Below are 22,340 nucleotides of genomic sequence, written 5' to 3'. Positions count from 1 at the left end.
TTTTTCATTATTACAATGAAAAGAATAGTTCTTGCAATTTTACTACATTATTGAAAGATATATTCACTATGAATATGTTCCTTGTTTTGTGAGTTAACTTAAGAGAGACTAGCGTCAGAAATTTGCATGAATGAAGTGCGGTTGCTAATTTAAGAGTAAAGAAAACAACACAAAGTTCAGGGTACTAAGGCGAGAGACACTCAAATACCATATAGATTCCAGAAACACACCCCGAAACTCCTCGAGCAAGAAGGTAAAGAGGTGAACACCATGAAAGAAAAACTAGCTGGAGTTCGACACTCCAGTCAGCCCACCTCCGGTTGGCATTGAAGTCAATTTTTTTTTGTCAAATGACAAATATCACTAAAACATACTAGACGAGTTTTCTTCATCTGAGGGTCATTTATTTGTTTTTATATGCAGATATCAGAAGGTTGTATGCATTAGCAGGGAAATTTAATTTCACCAACAGGACAACACTTCATCCATCTGCTGCCCCCATGCCACTCAAATGTACTTTTCATGATTATATAACTTAATTAAATGAAATTTTTAACATAATTTCTAAAATACCTTCATCCAGAAGTATCGATTAATTGTTCCATATAAGCAAAACATAAGTAAAATCCAAACAGAATTTAAATTTTAAGTTAATTATCGAAACGGGATGACAATCCTCACAATAATAGACAGTGCCCCAATTTGAAAGATGCATCATTACTCATGTATTGCTTTATTTTATTTTATTTTTTGACAAAATTGTCATTACAAGATATCCAACAAGAAGCCCAACAACGGTGACCGTGAGCTGCAGAGATTTATGAAATTATTCATAATCATCAACTATTTTAGATTAGATCAAAACCTAAGATAAAACCATCAAACACGGTTTGTCTAATAAATTATTTAGCACTTCATGCTTATTGCATAATCTTATAGTTCAAAAGGTTTTATGACATTATTAATAGTGTTTTGTTTTTGGTGAAAATTTTGCTTTATTTTAACTCCAATCCATCTACTAGCTCCTATTGTTAGTGCATGCTTAGAGCATATAAAGGGGAGACAGGCATATGATTATATTCTTGGGAATGTTTTCCCTGATAATATATTCTGTCGTTCTAAAATATAAGTAAAAATGAGTCAAAGAAATTTGATGTAATTGGTTAAATATTTGGATCAAATACATTCACTTTTAGTGATCATTTTTTCTTATATTTTAGGACGGAGGGATTATACCACTAACATTATTCCTAATAAAGATATTTGGTAAATATTTATCATTTCTAAGAAGTAAGAATGCTTTTAAAAAATTTCAATTCAAAACTAAATGAATTCATAAATATTTTTTTAAAAAAATAGAACAAGGTGAAAGTAGGGCGATATGGTCATAGGAATAAAAATATAACTTTTACTTCGATGGGAATATAAGATTCTCACCCTTTGACATACGAATAAATTGTGGGAAAACATATGTATTTTAGAAAAACAAATTAATACAATTTTATGTAATTATTTAAATATAATAATTTTTTCCCAGTAGATAAACGAAATGACGGCCGACCTAATAATTTTGACATTTTGTTGTTAGTTGAGTTAAAATTTGTGGACATTTAAATATAATAAGTTATTTGATAAAGAATAGATACATAAATATTGTAAAATAAATACATGATGGGTTAAAATATATAATCATTTTGTATTTCAATAATATATAATATTCAAATTCACAAGACATGCATGATTCAAAGAGTCGTATTTAATACGTGAAAAAAATGAGAGATACTATATTTTTACAAGATATATTGATAAACATATAGTTGTTGTGTTATTTGTTACTAAAATACATGCTTGTAGTCATGTTTAACTAATGAGAGTGAGAGAAAATGAATGAAGTGTGAATTATCTAATATTTAAAATTTATTTTTAATTTAAAATTAATAATATATTAATTTTTTAATATTTTCGTTAAATAGTATTTATAACACTTAAATTTTTAAATTAAAAATAAAATTATTATCTTAAAATAGTATGTTCAAAATAAAATAAGCTAGAATATATATTAGTATATATATGTTTATTTTAATAGGAGGTAAACTCTACGAATTTATGAGTTGAATCTACTTTTCAATTCCATTTAGCTATGATAAGTTGACGTAAAAATTAGATTCCGACAACCTTGGTTCAACTTGTTCAAATGACAACAAAAAAAAAACATCAAAATTAACCGTCACATATCAAAATAGACGGAATAAACGAAACATAACAATTTGCCTATTTCCAAATTTTATGAAATATTTAACGAATTTTAAAATTTCAGGATATTTGACAATTCACTCTCAGAATTTTCTTTCTACAAGCATAAAAAATTGATTTTGGAATCGGAACAAGAACAAAAATAGATAGAGTAGTAGTACAAGTTGTACAACACTAATCTTCCCTTTCTAGTCCTTGCCGACGTTCATGAGATGAGATGAGATGAGATGACAACGAGAGATTTGAAATTTCCAATTTCCGCCGTGAACAACTCTTCTCACTGCACTTCCACGTGTTAACTGGGTCCCACTGAATCCTTATCTTCCAACTTTAGATTAGAATTAGAATCTCTCTCTCTCTCCCCCTTAACCACTTTCCGAATCTCATTCGTATTTTCATTAAAAAGATAATTAATTAATCTAAACAAAACTTTTTTTAACAGTTAATCTAATCTAATTATCTAAACAAAACTTAATAACAACATTAACTATCTTTTGGTAACAAAAAAACAAACAAACATTTACTCTCTTTATTAGTAGTATTAGTATCACATCACATCACAACAACAAACAAAGTTGTATTTTTCCTTTCGTGAATTAGGGTTTTACAAATTCCCAATGTTTAATCCATAAAAAATTCAATCGGAATCTGTCACCGGCGATCAATGTCAACCTCATCGGCGTTTTTCGTCATCTGCATTCTTCACTCAATAATCGCAATAACTTCAGGAGCTCTAATGATGTTTTACATGAAAGAAGTTTACACTTTCGGTCACGGCGTTCAAACGGCAACAAAGCTTCTTGGATCTACACCGCACGATCAACTTCTAATCAAAACCTCCGATTCGTTCTCCGGTTTACTCCTTATTGCTATTGGTTTTCTTCTCTTCATGGTTTCGTTTGTTAAGGATCGTGATTTTCAACACTTTTTTGCTAAGGGTTGTATTTTGTTACATGTTTTTATGGCTTTGTGGAGGATCTATTTTGAAAGGAAAGTTGAAGATCTTGCTTGGGATTGGCTTAGACAAACTGTTGGTGATATTCTCTTATCACTTTCTTGGGTTTTCTTTCTTATTTACTCTTGGAGAGAGAAGTATGATTAGTTTTTATTTTTCTTATGATTATGAATTTTCTGTTTTTAATTTACTCTGTAAAAATCAGACGAAATCATATGATTTCTTATCAAATCGGTATTTAAATGGTACATTATAAGTTGTGAATTACTTTGATTTGTTATTGTGAGTATCATACATGATTGTTTGTGACTTTGTAACTTCAGTCAAGTTTGAATTGTTCATTCAATTGTTATCATGATTTTTGTGGATTTGTGATTGTTTCCTTTGTAATTTTGAGTTGAAATTTAACTGGATTTTTATTGAAATACTATGAAAGTTGTGTAATTTACCTCTACGAAGCACGAACACCGACACCGGAACAACAAGCACACACAGACACAGACAGGTTGACATTGGTAATAACTTGGAAAGATGATGTAATTCAATGTAATCATGTGTCGGTGTGACACCAGAACGACAAGCACACACAGACAGTTAGACACTGATAATAATTTGAAAAGATGACATAATTCCATGCAATTAAATGTGGGAAGTGTCTGACATTGGGACATGCCTAATCCAGGAAGTGTCCATGCTTCATAGATTTACCTTGATTTTTATTTTGATCGCTGTTAAGTGTATATTGATGAGAAGGTATGGACATTGATGGTAAGGTAGGTTGTTTGTTGTTGTGGCTTTGTGCGAATAAAAATCCATTGTGTTATTTGTTTGTTAAGAATTTATCTGGATGAAGGTATTTTATCTGGATGAAGGTATTTGGGAATTTAAGTTAAAAATTTCATTTAATTAAGTTATATTATATATAATCATGAAAAGTATGGTTGAGTGGCATGGGGGCAGCAGATGGATGAAGTGTTGTTCTGTTGGTGAAATTAAATTTCCCTGCTAATGCATACAACCTTATGATATCTGCATATGAAAACAAATAAATGACCCTCAGATGAATATGAAATTGAAAATTTATGCAAAGAGTTTTACTTGTTAAGGAATAATTAAATTTAAAATTCATTACATTTGCCTGTGATTATAACAGATATTCTATATAATGTCCACAATTTAATTTAATACATGCTCTGTTACTGAATATCCAAATCAAGCTACATCACTGAGCTCATTGAACAGATTTGTGTCTGATATTCAGATAATTTATAGTATTTTCTTTATACTTTATGTTCATGGTCTTATTTTTGGATGCGGATTGGGTTCAGTCGGCTTTCCATGATTGCATGCAGTCAGTAAGGTTGGGATCGTTTGATCGAGATTGGCTGGTTCAAATATAACAGTCAGAATTTTTGTATTTTTAATAAATCAAAATTGCATTACAATTGAAGCCATTTGATCTTGACCTTGCAACTCCAATCACGGACCTGACTGCCGCTTGACTGCACCCTAATCGACGGTACTCAACCCATTTCCCTTATTTTTCCTACCTGCTATAATATAGTATATGTCAGTCAATATCTCATCATCAATATTGTAAATGCAATTACATGTGGGTGATAGCGTACTCATATCTTACTTCTCCTCTCATTTTTCCATCTTCCCCAATTCATTCCATATATATTTTGAGTTAGGGATACAATTAGCCATTGATATCTTCTAATTTGATGCACAAGTGTCACTTCATCAGTCTAAGACCAAATAAGATATGATTTGCGTTATTATGTAGTTATTTTTGTGAGATGTTTGGGATTGTTTTGTTTGGTTCTCTGGGATGAAGTCCAGTTATCAAGAAAGATTAAACTTTACAATTATCATTTTCCTGCAAGATAAGAGCCACTATGAATAACTATCCTCAGGCATTGGCTATTGAATAGAGCGCAAATGTGGAGGAACTCTGTATCAATGTTGTTGTTTTATTTATAGCAGTGATGCTGCTCGACAGTTCCAATTTCATTAAGATTATTTGTTTTAGATATTGCACTAATTGTCAGAGATTCTTAATTTTTGAATGTTTCCTCAAGTCCTATCTCTTTCACCTTCCTTTTCTCTCCATTCCTCTCTCTCAATGAGTCTTGCCACAGGCCCCATCGCTGCAACCAGACATTGACTGCCTGCTACTAGATTGTCCCTCCTCTGGCTCCTCATGTGCCAAAAATTCATATATTTCTCTCTTTAGGCAGGGTTTGTATGTAAAGCTTGGATTTTAATTTACATGGCTGATTCAACCTTAAGCAGAGATTCCCTGATTTCTTCTTGTACCAGTTGGAAGTTAAGCAATTTCAACAGAATTGGGTCTTGAGAAGGTATTTATCATTTTATCTGCTCTTAACTTGCAAGCAAAAGTTTGTCTTCCTAGTTAACAGCTTTTATATGCTATACTGTTTATCATTGTTCAATTACTAGCTGCATCTATGCTCAATAGAATTAAAATTTGTACAAAACTTAGATGGATTTCCTTATGTGCTTTAGGTGTTGTTCTTCACTTAAAATATTCATAACTACTACCCATAATCTCCTCAAATCCATAAGTTTTTTTTTTAAGTTTGTTATAACCACAAAAATATATTTTAAGTGAAGAACATCACAAACAGCACCTAAGGAATGCACCTACGTTTTGTCCTTAAATTTTATGTTTGTCTATGTTAGTTTTTACAAAATATATCACGAATTTTGAGAACAAGAAATTTTCAACTGCACTATATAATATAATCTCTGTCCTCTGTTTATAAATGATCCAATGAGTTTACTTGTATGCATATATTTGGGGTTGAACAGTAAAAAAATGAATACAATCTTTTGTTTGAGCTCCAGCTGTTATTATAGGCGACTAGCAACATTCAAGATTATATTTTGCAACCTTTAGTAATATATTTTTATTCAATAAACTTTTACAATTATAACTGGAAACCATGAAAGTGGTCAACAAAAGAATCCCGTATTGGCTAGGAAAGGGCTAAATAATAATAGGTTTTGGATTTCACACAGTTATTGCAACTGTTGTATACAAATACATAATACAAACTTCTAGTTCTCATTATGTCTATAGAATGCTGCCTAATTCCACTGTTAGATTAGGGCTACCATTAATGTTACTAGCATTCAAAGTTTTGCCCTACACTGTGAATCCGTTGTTAATGTGTTATTGAGAGTCAAATTTAGGTGCCCATGTCTACAAGTAACTCCAGGACCCGAGTTAGGTCAACTTTAGGCGCCCCTCTCTACAAGTAACTCCAGGACCTGAGTTAGTTATGAGTAGCTCATATGCTGAGATTCCAGCATCAAATCTAGTTCTTTGTTTTGGGTCTCTATTTCACTTCTCAATCTTTTCTATGGTCTTTAGATCCATGGAAAACTTGTAGAATGCCTCTATGATTTCAGGGCACCAACCCTATCAGAAAATTCCTTTCTCTGCTCTGTATTGAAACAAATTCGGCAAGGAAGTCAACAAGTATTATTCTGGGTCCTCCATAAATTCTTTGTACTCTATATCATCCTTCATTGGTTCATACCTACCCACGGAGGGGGTACTGTCCATAATTCTCTGCTGAGTGCTGGACTGAAGCAATCCATGTGATGTTAATTAATATTATTATGGTGAAGTAGGTGGAGAATATGGCCCCCCAACTTGCATTTCCATGATCAACATGCCCTCATTGATAACTTCATTGCACCACACTTGTGCTAGAAAATTTATACACCCTTACTCACAATTTAATCCTTCTCATGTTCTTTTTCTTCTTCTCTTGTCTGTTTTGTGTTATATAATATTTAGTTTTTATTGTTTATTATGTTATTTTTATAAAGGGAACTATAAAATGAGAGTTTATTTATCTACCATTTAGTCTTGAGTTATGTTATAATTAATATTTTATTTTTTTATAAGCACGTTATAATTAATATTAATATTGCATGCATTTTATTATTATGTTATAATAATAAAATAATGGAAAAAAAATAACAACACAGAACAACAGCAGCACATGCTGTATTGCTTTCACCCCCTTCCTCACCATTTTTCAAACTAATTTTTTTAACCTTTTCCTAAATCAAACCAATCATTCACCAAGAGCAAAAGGTTCTGTCTATCTTTCCTCTCTTGTACACCAAACCCTAATTTCCTTGGGTATAAATTCAAGCCATAATTGAGGGAGAAGAAAATGGAGGAGTAAACAGTCATTTTCGTCCCTGAAAGTGTCACTTGTTGTCAAAGTAGTTCCTGAATCACGAAAAAACATTTTTAAGTCCTTGATTCGAACCTCCGTTTGTCAAAGTAGTCCCTACCGTCACAAAACCGTTTGTTTTTCATGACCTGTACTAATTGTTGACTAATTGGATCATGACTTGGCAAATCTGATTCAAAAACTAAGCACACCTAGGCAAGGACCAAAATGAAGGTGAAGTACAGTTAGGGACCAAAATGAATAAAATCATGATATCATCTTCCTGGAAAAAATGAATAAACACAATTCTTTCATCCTCTTTCTCCAATCTCCCTCACAAACCTCCATCAAAACATTATACACAAATCTTCATCCTCTTTCTACACTCTCCCTCACCAACCCATCATCACATCATCATCTTCTTCCATTTTCTACTTCCAATCAAATCTTCTATTGCTTTATTTTGTTCAATTCATGCTTCAAAATAAAAAAATCCCTAATTTTTGTTGAAAACCCTAAATTTTAATTCCATTGTTAAATCTGAAAACTATCACCTTGCATAGTGTGTTTCAAAATTAATAGATTTAGAGACTATTTTTTATTTGAAATTTTCATATTATTAGTTTTATTTTGATTTGGTCTCAATTCTGATTTTGTGTCAAATTGAGCAAAACTTCAATCTCCATTGTATAATTTTTTGAAACCTTTATTTATTATAATATGAAATTAAGCTCAATTAAAGGTTATTATTTTAGTGCTTAATGTTGTGTTTAATTTTATTTTTATTTTTTTTGGTATTTTTCTGTTGTTTGATTGTTGTGTTGTTGTTTCTACTGGTGGTTTAACTCGTTAAGCTAGTTGTGAACTTCACTAGCCAATTCTTTATGCATTTGGATCTGAGGCATACATTGTTTATGAACTAAGAGTGAGAAGTTTAATCATATGGTGAAATGGGTTTGTCCTCAATGGATTTTAAGGTTGATTCCATTGTTTATGGTGAAATGAGTTTGTCCTCAATGGGTTTTAAGAGGGGAAATAGTTTTCTGGGTTTTGGATAAGTTTTTGGGTTGAAGAAGACACATTGTATTCGTTTTAGTCCTTAAGCACCATGTAATTCACATATAAGCAAGAAAGTAACACATAAGCATGTGATGTGGCAAAAAAAGAGGACACGTCATCAGAATTAACGTCAGTTTAACGTTAAGGACCACTTTGACTAACGAATAGTCAAATCAGGGACATTAAAATATTTTTTGTAATTCAGGGACTACTATAATTGACAAATCAGAACTGAGAACAAAAATCAGAGGGAGAGAATAAAAATCAGTAACAAAATCATATCATCACTATATCTTCCTCATATCACTACCATTTTCAACTTCCAATATCATCATCTCCAACCTCACCTCTTTCATCACCAACACCACCATTAGAACTCACCATCTTCAACAAACCTTCCACTACTTCAAGCATCAATAACACAACACAACCACCATCTCTACCAATCTCACAATAACCACCACCATCTTAAACCACCCATATCCATAACAAGAAACAGCAACAAGAATAATCACAAACAGAACAAAAAAGAAAGAAGCAGAGCAAGATGAACGGAAACAGAATTAAAGAATAGTGAGGGAAGGATTCCGTCCGGCCAGCCACCGTCACACGCCCGCCACTCATCACCTCTCCCTCTCTCACGGTTGCTCCTCTTTCTCTATCACTCTCTAATGCCATCTGTTTTTCCCCTTTTTAATTGCGTTTTTTTTTTATCTACTTTTATGGGCATTGCTTGCATTAAGGGCTCTAAGCCCAAGGCTCTTAAATATCTACTATAAAAAAACAACATAAGTATTATTTGATGTTTTCTCACTCGACCCCCCGTGTTTCTTTTATACCCCCTGAATTTCCAATTTTACCCTCGAAAAAACTTCGGTTTGTAGAAATTAAAGTTTTTTTTGCCTTGAAAACAAATTTCGGTTTCTAAAAACTGAAATTTACTCCGAATTTGCACTAGAAAAAATTCGGTTTCTACGAACCGAATTTTTCTGCAAGGGCAAAATTGGAATATTGGGGGTATAAAAGAATCACGGGGGGTCGGGAGAGAAAACATCGTATTATTTGATGTGATTAATTTGATGTACAGAAATAACCTCCCTTTTTAATGAAGATAGCAACTTTTTTTTTTTTGTGCTTTCAAAGGGCACTAAATTTATTTCAATAAAAATAAACATTAAGAGTATAATCGATCGAAAAATAAAAAAATTGGACAGACACCCAACGCTTTCTCGAATGCGGAACGCGAAGATTCCCATCTCGGCCATGTTCAAAGTATTCGTCTTTCGATTAGCACCTTCAACACAAATTTATGGGCTTATAGAAATATGAGTCAATTTCTAGGTTTAGAGAAACAAGAAGAAAACTATGTTTTTGGGTTAAATTTCATTTTTTTTTTTATTTAGTTCCTCCATGCAATATCATTTTGGGATTTGGCCCCTATGGGTCCACTAATTTATGGACCCGGTTCCCACTAATTTGTGGACCCCACTAATCTTCACTCGTGTATATCTCTCTCTAAATGAAGAATAAATAGTGGGATAACAAATGGAGGAAACTCAAACTCATCTTTGACACATCGTATCTTTAATGCATTGAATCTTTAAATTTGAACATTGTGTGATTGAAGTGAATAACTTTTTAAAAATGCTTTAATTTTTTGTTTTTTTTTTCTTTTTGCCGCCATGCCTTGGTGGAGACTCAAAATCTCTCATGTTCGTTAACATTTCGTCAGATTGGTATTCAATAAGAAGAGTGCTCTCTACGTTTTGCCGCTGAAGTAAATAGCTGGTATTCCACGGTGCAACCAGACATATACAATTCAAAGACAAAACACAAAAACAAAGAATTTTTGTCTCTTTGATGCACGATAAAAGTCATTTTTATGCAAATTAAATTGAAGATCAGTCATTTTCTACCAAAAAAAATTTTGAAGATCAGTCATACTGATCTTCAGTTTAGAATGATTTTCGCCGTGCGTTAAAGAGACAAGAATTCCCTGTTTTGTATTTAGTCTTTTAAATTGTAGATATCTAGTTGTGTTGTGGAATACCAATCTCGTAGCTATTTACTCCGGTAGCAAAATGTAGAGAGCAGGGTGACTCTCTTGTTGAAGACGAATCAGGTGAAATGTTTACAAATATGAGATTTTTGAGTGGACACTAAGGCATGACTGCAAAAAAGAAAAAAACAAAAAATTAAATAGTTATCCACTTCACTCACAATGTTAAACTTTAAAGATATAATGCCTTAGTAATGAAAATAATGCAAAAGGAAACAAAAATAATGCAAATATGCAAGCTTTATATATATATAGTTTTATTTATTTTGGTTAAAAAAAAATAGTTTTAGAGATTTGAACTGGAGTAATTTAAAATAGTTACTCCAAATCTCTACCCTCTATTTCATTTTAATCTAATGACTCTTATTATTTATAAAGTTATTCTACATTATTACAAGAGGGAAAAATCAACTTATGACATACCAAGATGAGAAAACCATATTACACCGAACTCAAACGATAAGGGCCCGTTTGGTGCACAGGATAAGGAGACAGGATATGATAAAATTAACCTATCCTGTTCCTATCCGATATTTGGTGCACCAATTGGAAAGGATAAATTTAACCTATTACTAATCCTATCCTATTGACTCTTTGTTATTCTAATCCTTATTTTGGGTTGGGTTAGCAACCTGATAGGATTATATTAACCTAGCGCTTTTTCACTCTTCGATTCTCACCGGTAGCTTTTTGCTTTTTTTCACGCTACTCTCTTCTCCTACTGTTGCCGTTTCTCATCTCTTAGGTATACACCGATAATTATTTTATAGCTAATGAATTGTTTTATAGCCACTGTTGCCGTTTCTCATCTCAGAGGTCCTATTATTATCATTGTTTTATATAGCTATGAATTGTTTTTTATTCATCAACTATCATTATTATTATTTCTCTTTTGTTATCAATCGATTCTGCTTTATATAGCTATGAATAGTACACTGCAGTTTTTTTCCCCTATGATTTGCGTTTTTAATGTTGTCTATGAAGAGGAACTTGTTGTTTTTTAGTATCTCTGTATATTCCTTATTGAATAGCACTTCTTGTGCTTTTATGAATCAATGATCAATGATTTTATTACTATTTTATAACTCATCGATTTGGGATTGACAGGTTTTGGTTCTTTGTTGCTGTGCTGTTATTGCATAGTCTTTATATCTACCTAATACTATTGCCTATTATTATGATTATAACCCATCGATTTGCTACATGTGGATATTGCTACTGCCTGTGTTTTCTTTGCTGCTGTTCTGCTACTGCTATGTTTTTGTTTTCTTTGCTACTGCCTGTGTTTTTTTTTCTGTTTTGGGATACTGTGTTTGATTGAGAGAAAATATCAAGTTTCAAAACACTTGTTCTGTTTTATAGGTAATATGGATGATTTACAGAGACAACAAAATTTGATGCTATATCAAATTTTGCAGCAATCATTTTTAGAGATGATTGATCTTTGTTTTACAATTTTAATCTTAGTGAGTCATTCTTCAATGTGGTTTTGTGAAAATAATTGCATTAGACAACAACCGGTTGATAGAGAAGGATTAAGGGGAGAATTTTTAGTATGTTAATTTGATACAATTTCAATTTCTGCAAAATTTTTTTAATTTATTTTATGTTAATTAAAAATATATTTTTTAACAAAAAATGTATTTGTTTTACGAGAATAAATTTTTCATTTAATCATATCACATCAATATCAAGTCTTCAACAAACACAGGATATGATAAAATAATGATATCATCTTTATTATCCTTTGTGCACCAAACACATGATAGAATATGTGCTTATCCTGTCACTATCCTATCCTATTCTTATCCAGCTTCTTATCCTATCCTATCGCTATCCTATCCTGCGCACCAAACGAGCCGTAAAATGATAAAGATAACTATGTAAATAACACGTTGGCGATTTGCCATTCTTTTGTAAAAAAAAAAAAAAAACTATGTAAATAACACTTATACATGTCACCAAGGTTGACTTCAAACTTGATTAGGCTGAGGCGCTGAGCATTTTCCATTGGGTCATAATACCATTTGGCCCTTTATTCTCGAGTTCAGGTTCCCTCCATTTATTATCTCTCCATTTATTCTCCATTTAGAGTGAGATAGACACAAGAAAAAATTAGTGGAGTCCACAAATTAATGGGACCCACTTTTAATGAGTCCCATTAATTTTTAATATGTCTATCTCTCTTCAAATAGAGAATAAATGGAGGAATAATAAATGGAGACAACCTAAACTCTTTATTCCCTACCACTTTCTCATTAGCTATATACCATATCCTTGCTTATATTCGTGACTATCTCTCTATGGACCCCTCTTAAGAACTTTAAAGTATCAAATATGCCATTCTACATTGTCAAAACTTCAAAAGTATGGAGTATATCATTCTATAAATAGTTATTACTCTTTATAAATTAATATAGTCATCCTATTTTGAACAAAAAGGAAATTCACTCAATATGTAAACTATATATTTCCAACAAATAAATTACCTGTTAATTTGCTTATTCTATTTCATGATTTTGTAAATCTTATTTTATACAGTTTTTTATTAGATTTTAATATAACTAAAATATAAAAAACGACTACATGACAAAGGAGAACCTGAGATATAGAATGTAAATTACTCCTATATACTCCTATGAATGTAAATTAAAATGATAAGATGTAAATTACATATAGCAAAACCATATAAAAAACTAGTATGGATTTGTACCAAAAAAAAAAAAAAAAACTAGTATGGATTCTTTGATAAATATATGCTTGAATAATTTGATTGTCATTCAATATAAAATTTAGATTTGACACTCATTTGATTTTTTTGTTGACAAAACACCCATTACATTTTATAACCATGATATATGGATATGGAGGAGTGTTAGAGTCACATTCTCTAATACACTCCTTTAAACATACTCTAATCGATACATCACAGTTTTAATAATGATTGATTTTCATTGGGAAATTCATTGAACATGTATACAAGTAACTTCTTTCTTCTATTTAAGTTTTCTTTACATACAAAAATTAGATATCAAATTTCTAACCACTTACTTAATTTTCTGACTCCCTTACACGTGAATCGACCGTGATAAAAAGTGTGTTTTGTTAAAAAAATTATTTAGTTTCTATCATCCAATTTGTCTTTCGTGTGTTTTTTCATGGATTAAGTGGCTTTTTTGTAAGTCATCATGATGATAAATCTTCTCTAAATTTGTATACAAGGACTTAGCATACTGTAAAGCACTTCTGTAGCTTCCACTTGATTTAAGTTATGATTATGATTAAAGAATTTGTTGTTGCATGCAACAGCTACTCCCACTTCTTGTCAACTTTTCCACCACACATATATACACTTTACTTTATATTATGTTTATACTTATCCGATTTACTATTATAAGTTGAGATTTGTAATATATATGAACTTGAGGATACATTTGAGTAATTAATATGGCCTAATAATTTTATTTACACTAAGTCCTTTATATATGTAGTTTTCTTTGAAATTGTTGGAGCATATATATGGTGGATTTTGACTATTCTTGTATACATTTCTCAATATTTTTTATGTGAGTCTACTATTAGTTGGTCAACATAAGGAATCTACGGAGTATAGGTTTTCATTTATTTCTTTTGTTAGAAAATATAACTGAAATTTTTTAATTTTGTCTTAAAGAACCAAATGATACAGCTCATGTGATTCATAAACTTAAGTGAAAGTCAAATCAATTAAAAGTATTCGAATTTAAAATCAAACTGAAACAATCATTGATATAAAAAAATAAAAGGGTTGAGAAAAAAAAACTCACGGTTTTATTTTTTTTGGCATTGAAAACTCACGGTTTTAAGTAAAAGATAAAACTCCTAGACATTTCGGGCAATATTAAAGTAAGAAAAAATTGTACATATGTAAGCATGGAAAAAATGTGTAAAACCTTTATGATTTTTTTTTATAAGCAAAATATATTATAGTGTAAAACCCAGGGCCGGTTCCGAGATTTTGGAGGTCCAGGGCAAATAAAAAAAATAGACCCCTAATAAAAAGATTATATAATTTTTTTAAAAAAAAGAACATCATTTATTTAAAATATAAATAACATCAATAATATAAAATAGTTATATTCTAATCAATAATAACAAAATATATTTTCAAACTAATATCATTAAAAATTGATATTGTTTTTAATAAAAATTGCAACATAATTTTAGAAATTAATTCTTTATTTTAAAAGAAATAACAAAATATAGTTTAAGAAAAATAAAGTAGTAAAATTATCTATGGATTATAGAGTGATTGTATTTATAGAAAAAAAAAACTTATTATTTTATAAAAAGAAACACAATTGTATAAAAAAAAAACACAATTTTTTAAATAATTTATGTAAAGTTTAATATGAATGGATACAATTATTTGTTGGTGGTAGTGGGCTCTCAATTCCCTTCATCACTATTTCTATTCTCATAAAATAAAAGAAAACAAAACAAAAAAAGGTATCACTGCTCCTACTCGAACACAGAACCACTTGTGTGCAGGAACAGAGTGCTAGCCACTGCGCCAAATTGAAATTCTTGTTATATTTTATCTTCATCAGCTACTTATTCTATTATCAAGATGATGGGCTTACAAAAAAAATTGGGCCCCAATTTTTTAGGGGCCCTGGGCTGGGGCCCTGCTTGCCCTGGCCCAAAACCGGGCCTGGTAAAACCTTTAAGATGGTCATATATAGTTGGTGAGACCCTAGGGGTTTAATTAAAGTGTGTTTGGTTTTAAACCCCTAGGAATTAAACCCGGGAATTTCTGAAAATTTATCTCTGGATTTCCTAATTAGGTTTGTTTCCTGATTACAAAGTGAATTCTTGATGGTCATATCCATTGATGCAAAAATTTATCCTGAAATTAGGTTTCCCAATACATAATAATGGAAACTCTTTTCCTTGGAATTTTACAAAAAAAATTGTTTGGTTAACAATTAAAAATGCTTGGGAATATTTTTTATTTATTTTTTAAATAATAAAAAAACCATATATCATATGATGGTGGAAAAATTCGCAATACCACCATGCTAATGTATTATAACCATCTATCTGAAATATTATATTCCAACCTTCTTTGCTCGAGAATAACATTCCCATAAACATGGGTATATAATATATATACTTCTTAGGAATAATTATTGTTGGAAATGATTTTTGAATCCCTTTAACCAAACATGATAATAAATATTTTCAATTTCTTTTTATGATAAATATTTCCAGTGTTATATTTTTAGAAATTCACTTTGTAATCCGGAAACAAACAACCCTAAAGAGTGTGACAAGTGAAATGGTTTAAACTTGTGTGTTTTATTATATATCGGACATTCAAGTAGATTCAAGGGAGGTGATCCCAATCAAAATCTAAGCAAATGGAAGAAGGGAATTAAAGAAATACTTCTATTTTTTTTGTACATAAAAAATACTCCTATATTTATAAAAAAATACTCCTATTATTATCTTTTAATAAAAGGGCATTTGAGTTTTTGAGTCTTTTTTTTTAGTTTAACCCACTATTTTAGACCTTGCAAGTTAAAAGTTTTGAACCATACAATTCATTAATTCAAACTCATTCAATCAGATTAATCTGCTAAAAAAATAGAATAGATTAAACAACATAAAAAACACCTTTTTGTTACTTTTAAAGGCTCAATTATCACTTGCTACCCATTGTTTAGCCAACACTAAACAAGAAAGTGAATTGCATGCTACTACATCAAATCACATGCAAATGATACAACAAGGTATTACTACTGGGGTTGGCTGGAAAATGCACCGACTTATTTTTTATTGGGTCATGCTAACCAGTGTCCCCGGGGCACTAGTTAAGGAACTAAACAGGGAAAGAAAAGAAAAAAATTGCATTGAAAAAACAAAAATTTAAACTTTTAAGATGTTGACTTCATAAGTTTCAAGAAAATATTACTATCTTTAGTTACCTTAACCAGTGCCCCGGGGGCACCGGTTATCATTTTCCTTTTTTATTATTAGTGTTTCTGTAAATCGTAAGGGTTAAGTGTTCTTTGTACTCCTTATAATTCATGTTTTTTTTTTTTTGACAAAATGTAACTTGTAATATATATTTAGCACTAGTACAGAAAACACTTTTTACATCTGGCCAAAACCCCCTTTTACATCTGGCCCAAGTCAGAGGTAGACGTACGAGAAGTAGTAAGTTTATGCTTTTTACATCTGACATTCGCCAGATGTAAAAGTATCCCCTTTTACCTCTGTTCTCAAGTTTCAGCTGACCAATTTTTTTTTTTAATTAAATTGGACCTTTTACATCTGACCAAGTCCACCAGATGTAAAATAGTATCTTTATTTAATTATTTTTTTTCAAAACCCTGCGTTTTCTTTTTTATATTTTAAATCCTTTTTTATAATTAAAAAAACTAAAATACCACTACAATTTAACATTCAACCAAAATACAGTTGCAAAATATAATCAAATGTCATTAAAATTCAACATTCATCCAAAATACCAAATGTCATACAATTCAACATTCATCCAAAATGTCATACAATTCAACATTCAAGCAAAATACCAAATGTCATTACAATTCAAAACATCATAATTAATATGAATCCATCGTAACATCATACAAATTAACCTAGCTAGCTCCTAAGCCTCATCGGCAACATCATAATCTACCTCAGGATTATATATATAGGTCAAGAAAACAAGTTGCCCAGCGGTTTCACAATTCATACAGCTCCTCCTCTGTTAATGTCGTGGGATTATCGAACACCTACAATATGTAAATATATATTTACTTATACATACATGGCTCAAATTCATTACGTATACATGATCAACTTATTCATATATATAAATTAACATACATTCAGGTAGTATCATACTGCATGATCTAAAATCGAACAAAATGCAACACAAAGTGAGCTAAAGGCTGCTGCCTCGAGCGCCCCACGAAGGGTGTGGCGCGCCCGCGCAATTGGGAGCATGCAACCTGCAGAATTCTGCAGAAAAGAAACAAAGAAAACAGTCCCCTTTATGCAGAAAAATGCAGCAAACCAGCCCTTCTTTTTATGCAGAAATTTATAGCAAAGCAGTGCCGTTGTTATGCAGAAAAATCCATCAAACCAGTCCCAATTTCATGCAGAAATTTACAGCAAAACAGTCTCATTCTTATGCATGAATATACAGAAAACCAGTCTCATTTATGCAGAAAAAATGCAGCAATCAATACTTCTTTTTATGCAGAAAAAATGCAGCAATCAATACTTCTGTCTCATAATCTAACTTGTGGTTCCACTATCTACACTATTTGTTTGTTAATTTCACTTATTAAGTGCCAACCAAACCTATACAGATTTACCATAAAAGCATAAGCAGTCTGCTAAACATCAACAGAGGTTAACGAAAAATACATATAATGTCGATAAAGAAAAATATAATACCTCCATCCAATTCTTTGTAATACTAGCGGAGACAATGTCAATCATATTCTTCATTACATAATATCCACAGTCATTGCCGTTAGGCTGTACCCCAAATATGTTGCATAAACCAGTCCCAAAACTTGAAGCAAATCTTACATAAAGCAGTGTCAACTTAACATGTAGCAACCTTATTAAAGATCAAAAGGCTCGTGTAAACAATCACTTAATAATCACAATGAGAAATAATTATACATGTTGCAATGAAAAAGTTTCTAGTTTCATCTCCAAACAAAGTAAATTTCATTGAGTTACTAAATAATTGTTTTCTTCTAAACCATGATCATTCTCTTTTTAAAATAGCATGAAAATTTTGAAAAGAAGCATGATACATGTACTATACATGCCTCGGCCCTCAATAAAACATGGCTAGTTCAAACATTTCATTCCCAAAACCAATAATCTACTTGTATAAAACAATCATCAAAAGCTTATCTTAACTTAAAAATTTCTTTTCCAAAGTAACTCAAAATTTTAAGCTAAGTAGATTTAAACCCTCACTTTTATTCTTCAAAATTAGACCACATCAATACATGTTTTCAAAAGCTACAGAGGGTCTAATTTCAAAGCAGCAGAAGCAACTCCCATGTCTTTGATAAATTGTAAATTTTCTTTTAAAGAAGACATGACTTGCACAAATAAATTAGGGCTTTTCTCTTTTAAGTTAAACACAAAAAAAGTGTAAGTACCACAAGTCATAGAATAGTTTTAATTTTAATTAAACCATGACAAACTTTAAGTTCTTGATTAATTGGAATTTTCTCAAATGCCTAGCTACTGACTATTGTGAAAGCCATGGTTTCAACCATGAAAATCCATCTAACTACCCTTAACACACTAGTTTCATAATAGCTACTATAAGACTTCCATTAGGAGTTAACTAAATCATAAATATGAAAAAGACATAAAACCATTCTTCAAGCTCTAAGAGCTTGACCTGCTATGGAGAAGAAAAGAAGTTCTAGTTACCTTAGAAGAGGAAGCTCATCACAACTCCTAGCTTTCAAACAAGCTTCGAAAGGATGAAAATGGTGGAGAGATGAATTTTGAGTGAGTGTATAGTGATGGTGGAGTGTGTGGTTCGGCCATGGAAGAAAGATGAGTGAGTTTCCAATTTATCCTAAACCTTCTACTTAATAGCTAAGCTAAGGATCATGGCCATTGTTCAGAATTCAGAACAACAAATTAAATTCTAATAATCATAATAAAGGCATAAAAATCAACCATAAAGAGGAACCTTGTTAAGTGTTAACCATCAAACACAAAGATAAATTATGTTTCAAATACATAAAAATTGAGATGAAATCAAGTCACCCTTTTCAAAGTAGTCTTCTTGCTAAGCAATTCTGGCACAACAGAGGCCACGACTGTATGAACCAGCAAATCAGTAGGTTCTTGATCATCCATTGTCTTCTCCCGGAACTTCAATGTAGAAAGTCAAGCAAACAAACGCATTAGCATCAAAATGAACATTATTAAAACTGTAAATCAAAGTCATACACAGTTTCATAAAGCTCAAAATATCATCATCCTACAACCCATCAACAAAGTTCTCATTTTTCATATAATTCGCAGTGTCCCATAAAGTCATATCCATGTTCACATAATCCATTTTCAATTTATGCTCTCTCCAGAGATCATCACATCTCAGAATATAAAAAATAAAACATATGTTGTGAGCTAAAATATACTTAACACAAACCAATTACGGCGACAGTTTATGCTGACACCACAATGCTTCAAACATCAATTCTGGCCCATTAATTAAATTCCATAATCAGATTGACCATAAAAACAAAACATCAATCTTTTCAATAATCACATTCACAAAAAACAATTCAAGTCCCACTTTATGGTTCAATATACAAAAGCAAAAGTAGAAGATTACAAAAAATTACACAGGATTAAACCCTTAATCATCAAAATCAAAGATTAAAATGAAAGATAAACATATGCTAAAACCTAAAAACCCTTAATCGTCAGAACTCACCAGTTTATGACTCTGTAACGAGCTGAGAGAGCTTTGATTCGTTTCACTGAGCTTCGATTTGGGTTCAGTAAGCCTTGGTTCTTCAATTAGGGATTAGAATTTGTGATTCAATGAAAGGGATTGGAGGCTAGGGTTCGAGAGAGAACAAGTGTTAGAGAGACATCTCTTCGATCGCGAATCTAGGGTGAGAGAGAACGACAAGCTTCGATTCGTGAGAGTAGAGGCCGGAGAAAGAAAGAGAAGCTTCGATTTGGAGTTAGGGTTCGTGAGAGAGAGGACGACTGCGAGTGAGAGAGAGGACGGCGCTGGTGGTGAGTTGATTAAAGGTTGCGGAGGGTTCAATCTTGTCGCCGGTAGAGGACGGCGGTGAGGGTTTGCATCGCCGGTTCTTGCGAAGGTGAGGGTTTTTTCTGAAGTCTTGGGAGAGAGATATCACACTATTACCGTTCCAAAAATTTTTTTTTTTTTTGTATTTAACCTGACATTTTACATCTGTGCCTAAATATGGCCAGATACATACATATTTTAGATAATTTTCACCATAATTACAAGATTGCCACCGCGTTTAGTTATGCTTCTGGTACATTGAAGTCAGATGTAAAAAGTCTTGTCTATTTATTTTTTACATCTGTGGATATTGAAGCCAGATGAAAAGGTTACTCCACATAGCCTTTTACATCTGACATATGCTCGTCAGATGTAAACATGCTGTGTAATATGTTATATTTGTACTAGTGTAGTCAGAAAAAAAAAACTTGTAATATATATATGCTTCATTTGTTTTAGTTTATGTTTTTAAAATTGATTGCTTACTACAAGTCAACGCGCCGCCAGCCCACTGAGAGTGAGGGAGGTGAGAGTTTCAACTCAGTTGGTCTACCTCATCTCAGGACTTTTGTTTTTATTTTCTTGTTTTCCTTGCAATTTCTTGTACTCCTTATTATAGAATTGTTTAATAAAATTTTGTCGATTAAATAAAAAATAGAGCAATTAAAATAGAATAAATTAATTTATTTTTTCATTTCAAAATGTAATCACATTCCACAAAAATTATTAGAATTTATTTTAGTGTAGACTGAAAATGATGAATTTATATATAAATATTCAAAATATTCAAGTTAATAGTATAAAATGACGTAAGTTTTCAAATCTCTAATATTGATGTCTAAGTTATCATTAGTTGAATTTGTAATAAGTTGGAGCCGATCTATTAATCTAAGCGGAATAAAAACCGCAATAAGAGAGGAAACCAACTTACAATGTACTGAGACGAGAAAGTCAAACTACACCACACTCAGACGATAAAATCATAAAAATAATTATGTAAATAACACTTATTTAGATAAAAGAAGGGAAAAATGACTCTTTACACATTTTAAAATTATTATTTTTTGGTGAACACATTTTTCTTATTTTATTCATACTAAAAAGCACTATCTAACTAGTGGTTCTATAATTCAATGGAATGATTATTTTATTAATCGTGGATTCCTCCCCTGCTGCCATCTTTCCCTTTCTCAATTGCAAGTCAGAGTGGATGCACCACTAACTAATCACAAAAAGCTGTACAAAGTAATTAATGACTAGAGATTAATTGTTAATCTATTTTCTCAGTTGTCCTTTCACCTTGTCTAATGTAAAGTTTACAAAACATGTGTTGTCTCCAAATCAAAGTTTACTTCAAATAGTGCTCCTTCAACTGAAATTCAAAACCTTTATGCTATATGAGCCAGCTTAAACAAATAGATTATGGGAATCCTTCAAAATAATAGAAATTTAAGGGGGGTATGAAACTAAAAAGTTAGTATGCATGCAATTTCCTCCTAGGATAAAGTATCATGCCACCATTTATGTTTGTTATAAAGCTATAATTGTTTATTAAGAGTATCTCCCTCTATTTAATCTATAAAAATTTAGACACCACAACTTGATAACTACTACTTTTGTGTTTTAAATGTTAGAATATACTCTCAATAAAATAAGATTGTACTAGTAGCTTTTTAGTGCTAATCAAATATCTTCTTAATACCAAACTTTTGGTTGAAACAATTTTTTTTTGTAATTTATTTATTTTACGATCGAACTCTAAATTACTAGTATTCTTCTATTAGGTTAACACAAAAAAGAAGAGCATCTTTTTAATAAACCAATACATTAGACTCAAATGATTAATAAGTTTTTGTTAGGACGAATTGTTCGGAAGAATCCGAATTCAAATCCTAATATGAATAATTCTAGTCTAGACTTTACTTAACTCACGACCAAATTCTGAATTATCGGAACTGCTTCCTCTAGTAACCAGACGGTTAA

General features: G+C 31.3%; 1 protein-coding gene and 1 long non-coding RNA gene across 2 annotated transcripts; one reads left to right on the top strand and one right to left on the bottom strand.

Annotated features, from left to right (window-relative positions):
- Positions 1 to 2,751: 2,751 nt before the first annotated feature.
- LOC123910974 lies at positions 2,752 to 3,563 on the top strand. The gene has a single exon (XM_045962270.1). It carries the CDS (start codon positions 2,918 to 2,920, stop codon positions 3,353 to 3,355), a length of 438 nt encoding a protein of 145 aa, XP_045818226.1. The 5' UTR covers positions 2,752 to 2,917; the 3' UTR covers positions 3,356 to 3,563.
- Positions 3,564 to 17,103: 13,540 nt separating this feature from the next.
- LOC123908883 lies at positions 17,104 to 20,428 on the bottom strand. Its single transcript, XR_006809778.1, has 3 exons — positions 20,031 to 20,428; positions 19,010 to 19,462; positions 17,104 to 17,331 (listed from the first exon to the last, which is right to left on the bottom strand). It is a non-coding gene; the product is annotated as an uncharacterized LOC123908883 (long non-coding RNA).
- Between the last annotated feature and the right edge of the window lie 1,912 nt (positions 20,429 to 22,340).

The sequence above is a fragment of the Trifolium pratense genome, linkage group LG2, assembly GCF_020283565.1.
Source record: "Trifolium pratense cultivar HEN17-A07 linkage group LG2, ARS_RC_1.1, whole genome shotgun sequence".
In the NCBI taxonomy this organism is placed as follows: domain Eukaryota; kingdom Viridiplantae; phylum Streptophyta; class Magnoliopsida; order Fabales; family Fabaceae; genus Trifolium; species Trifolium pratense.
Note: the sequence above shows the minus strand (reverse complement) of the source record. Positions and strands in the feature narration are given on the sequence as shown.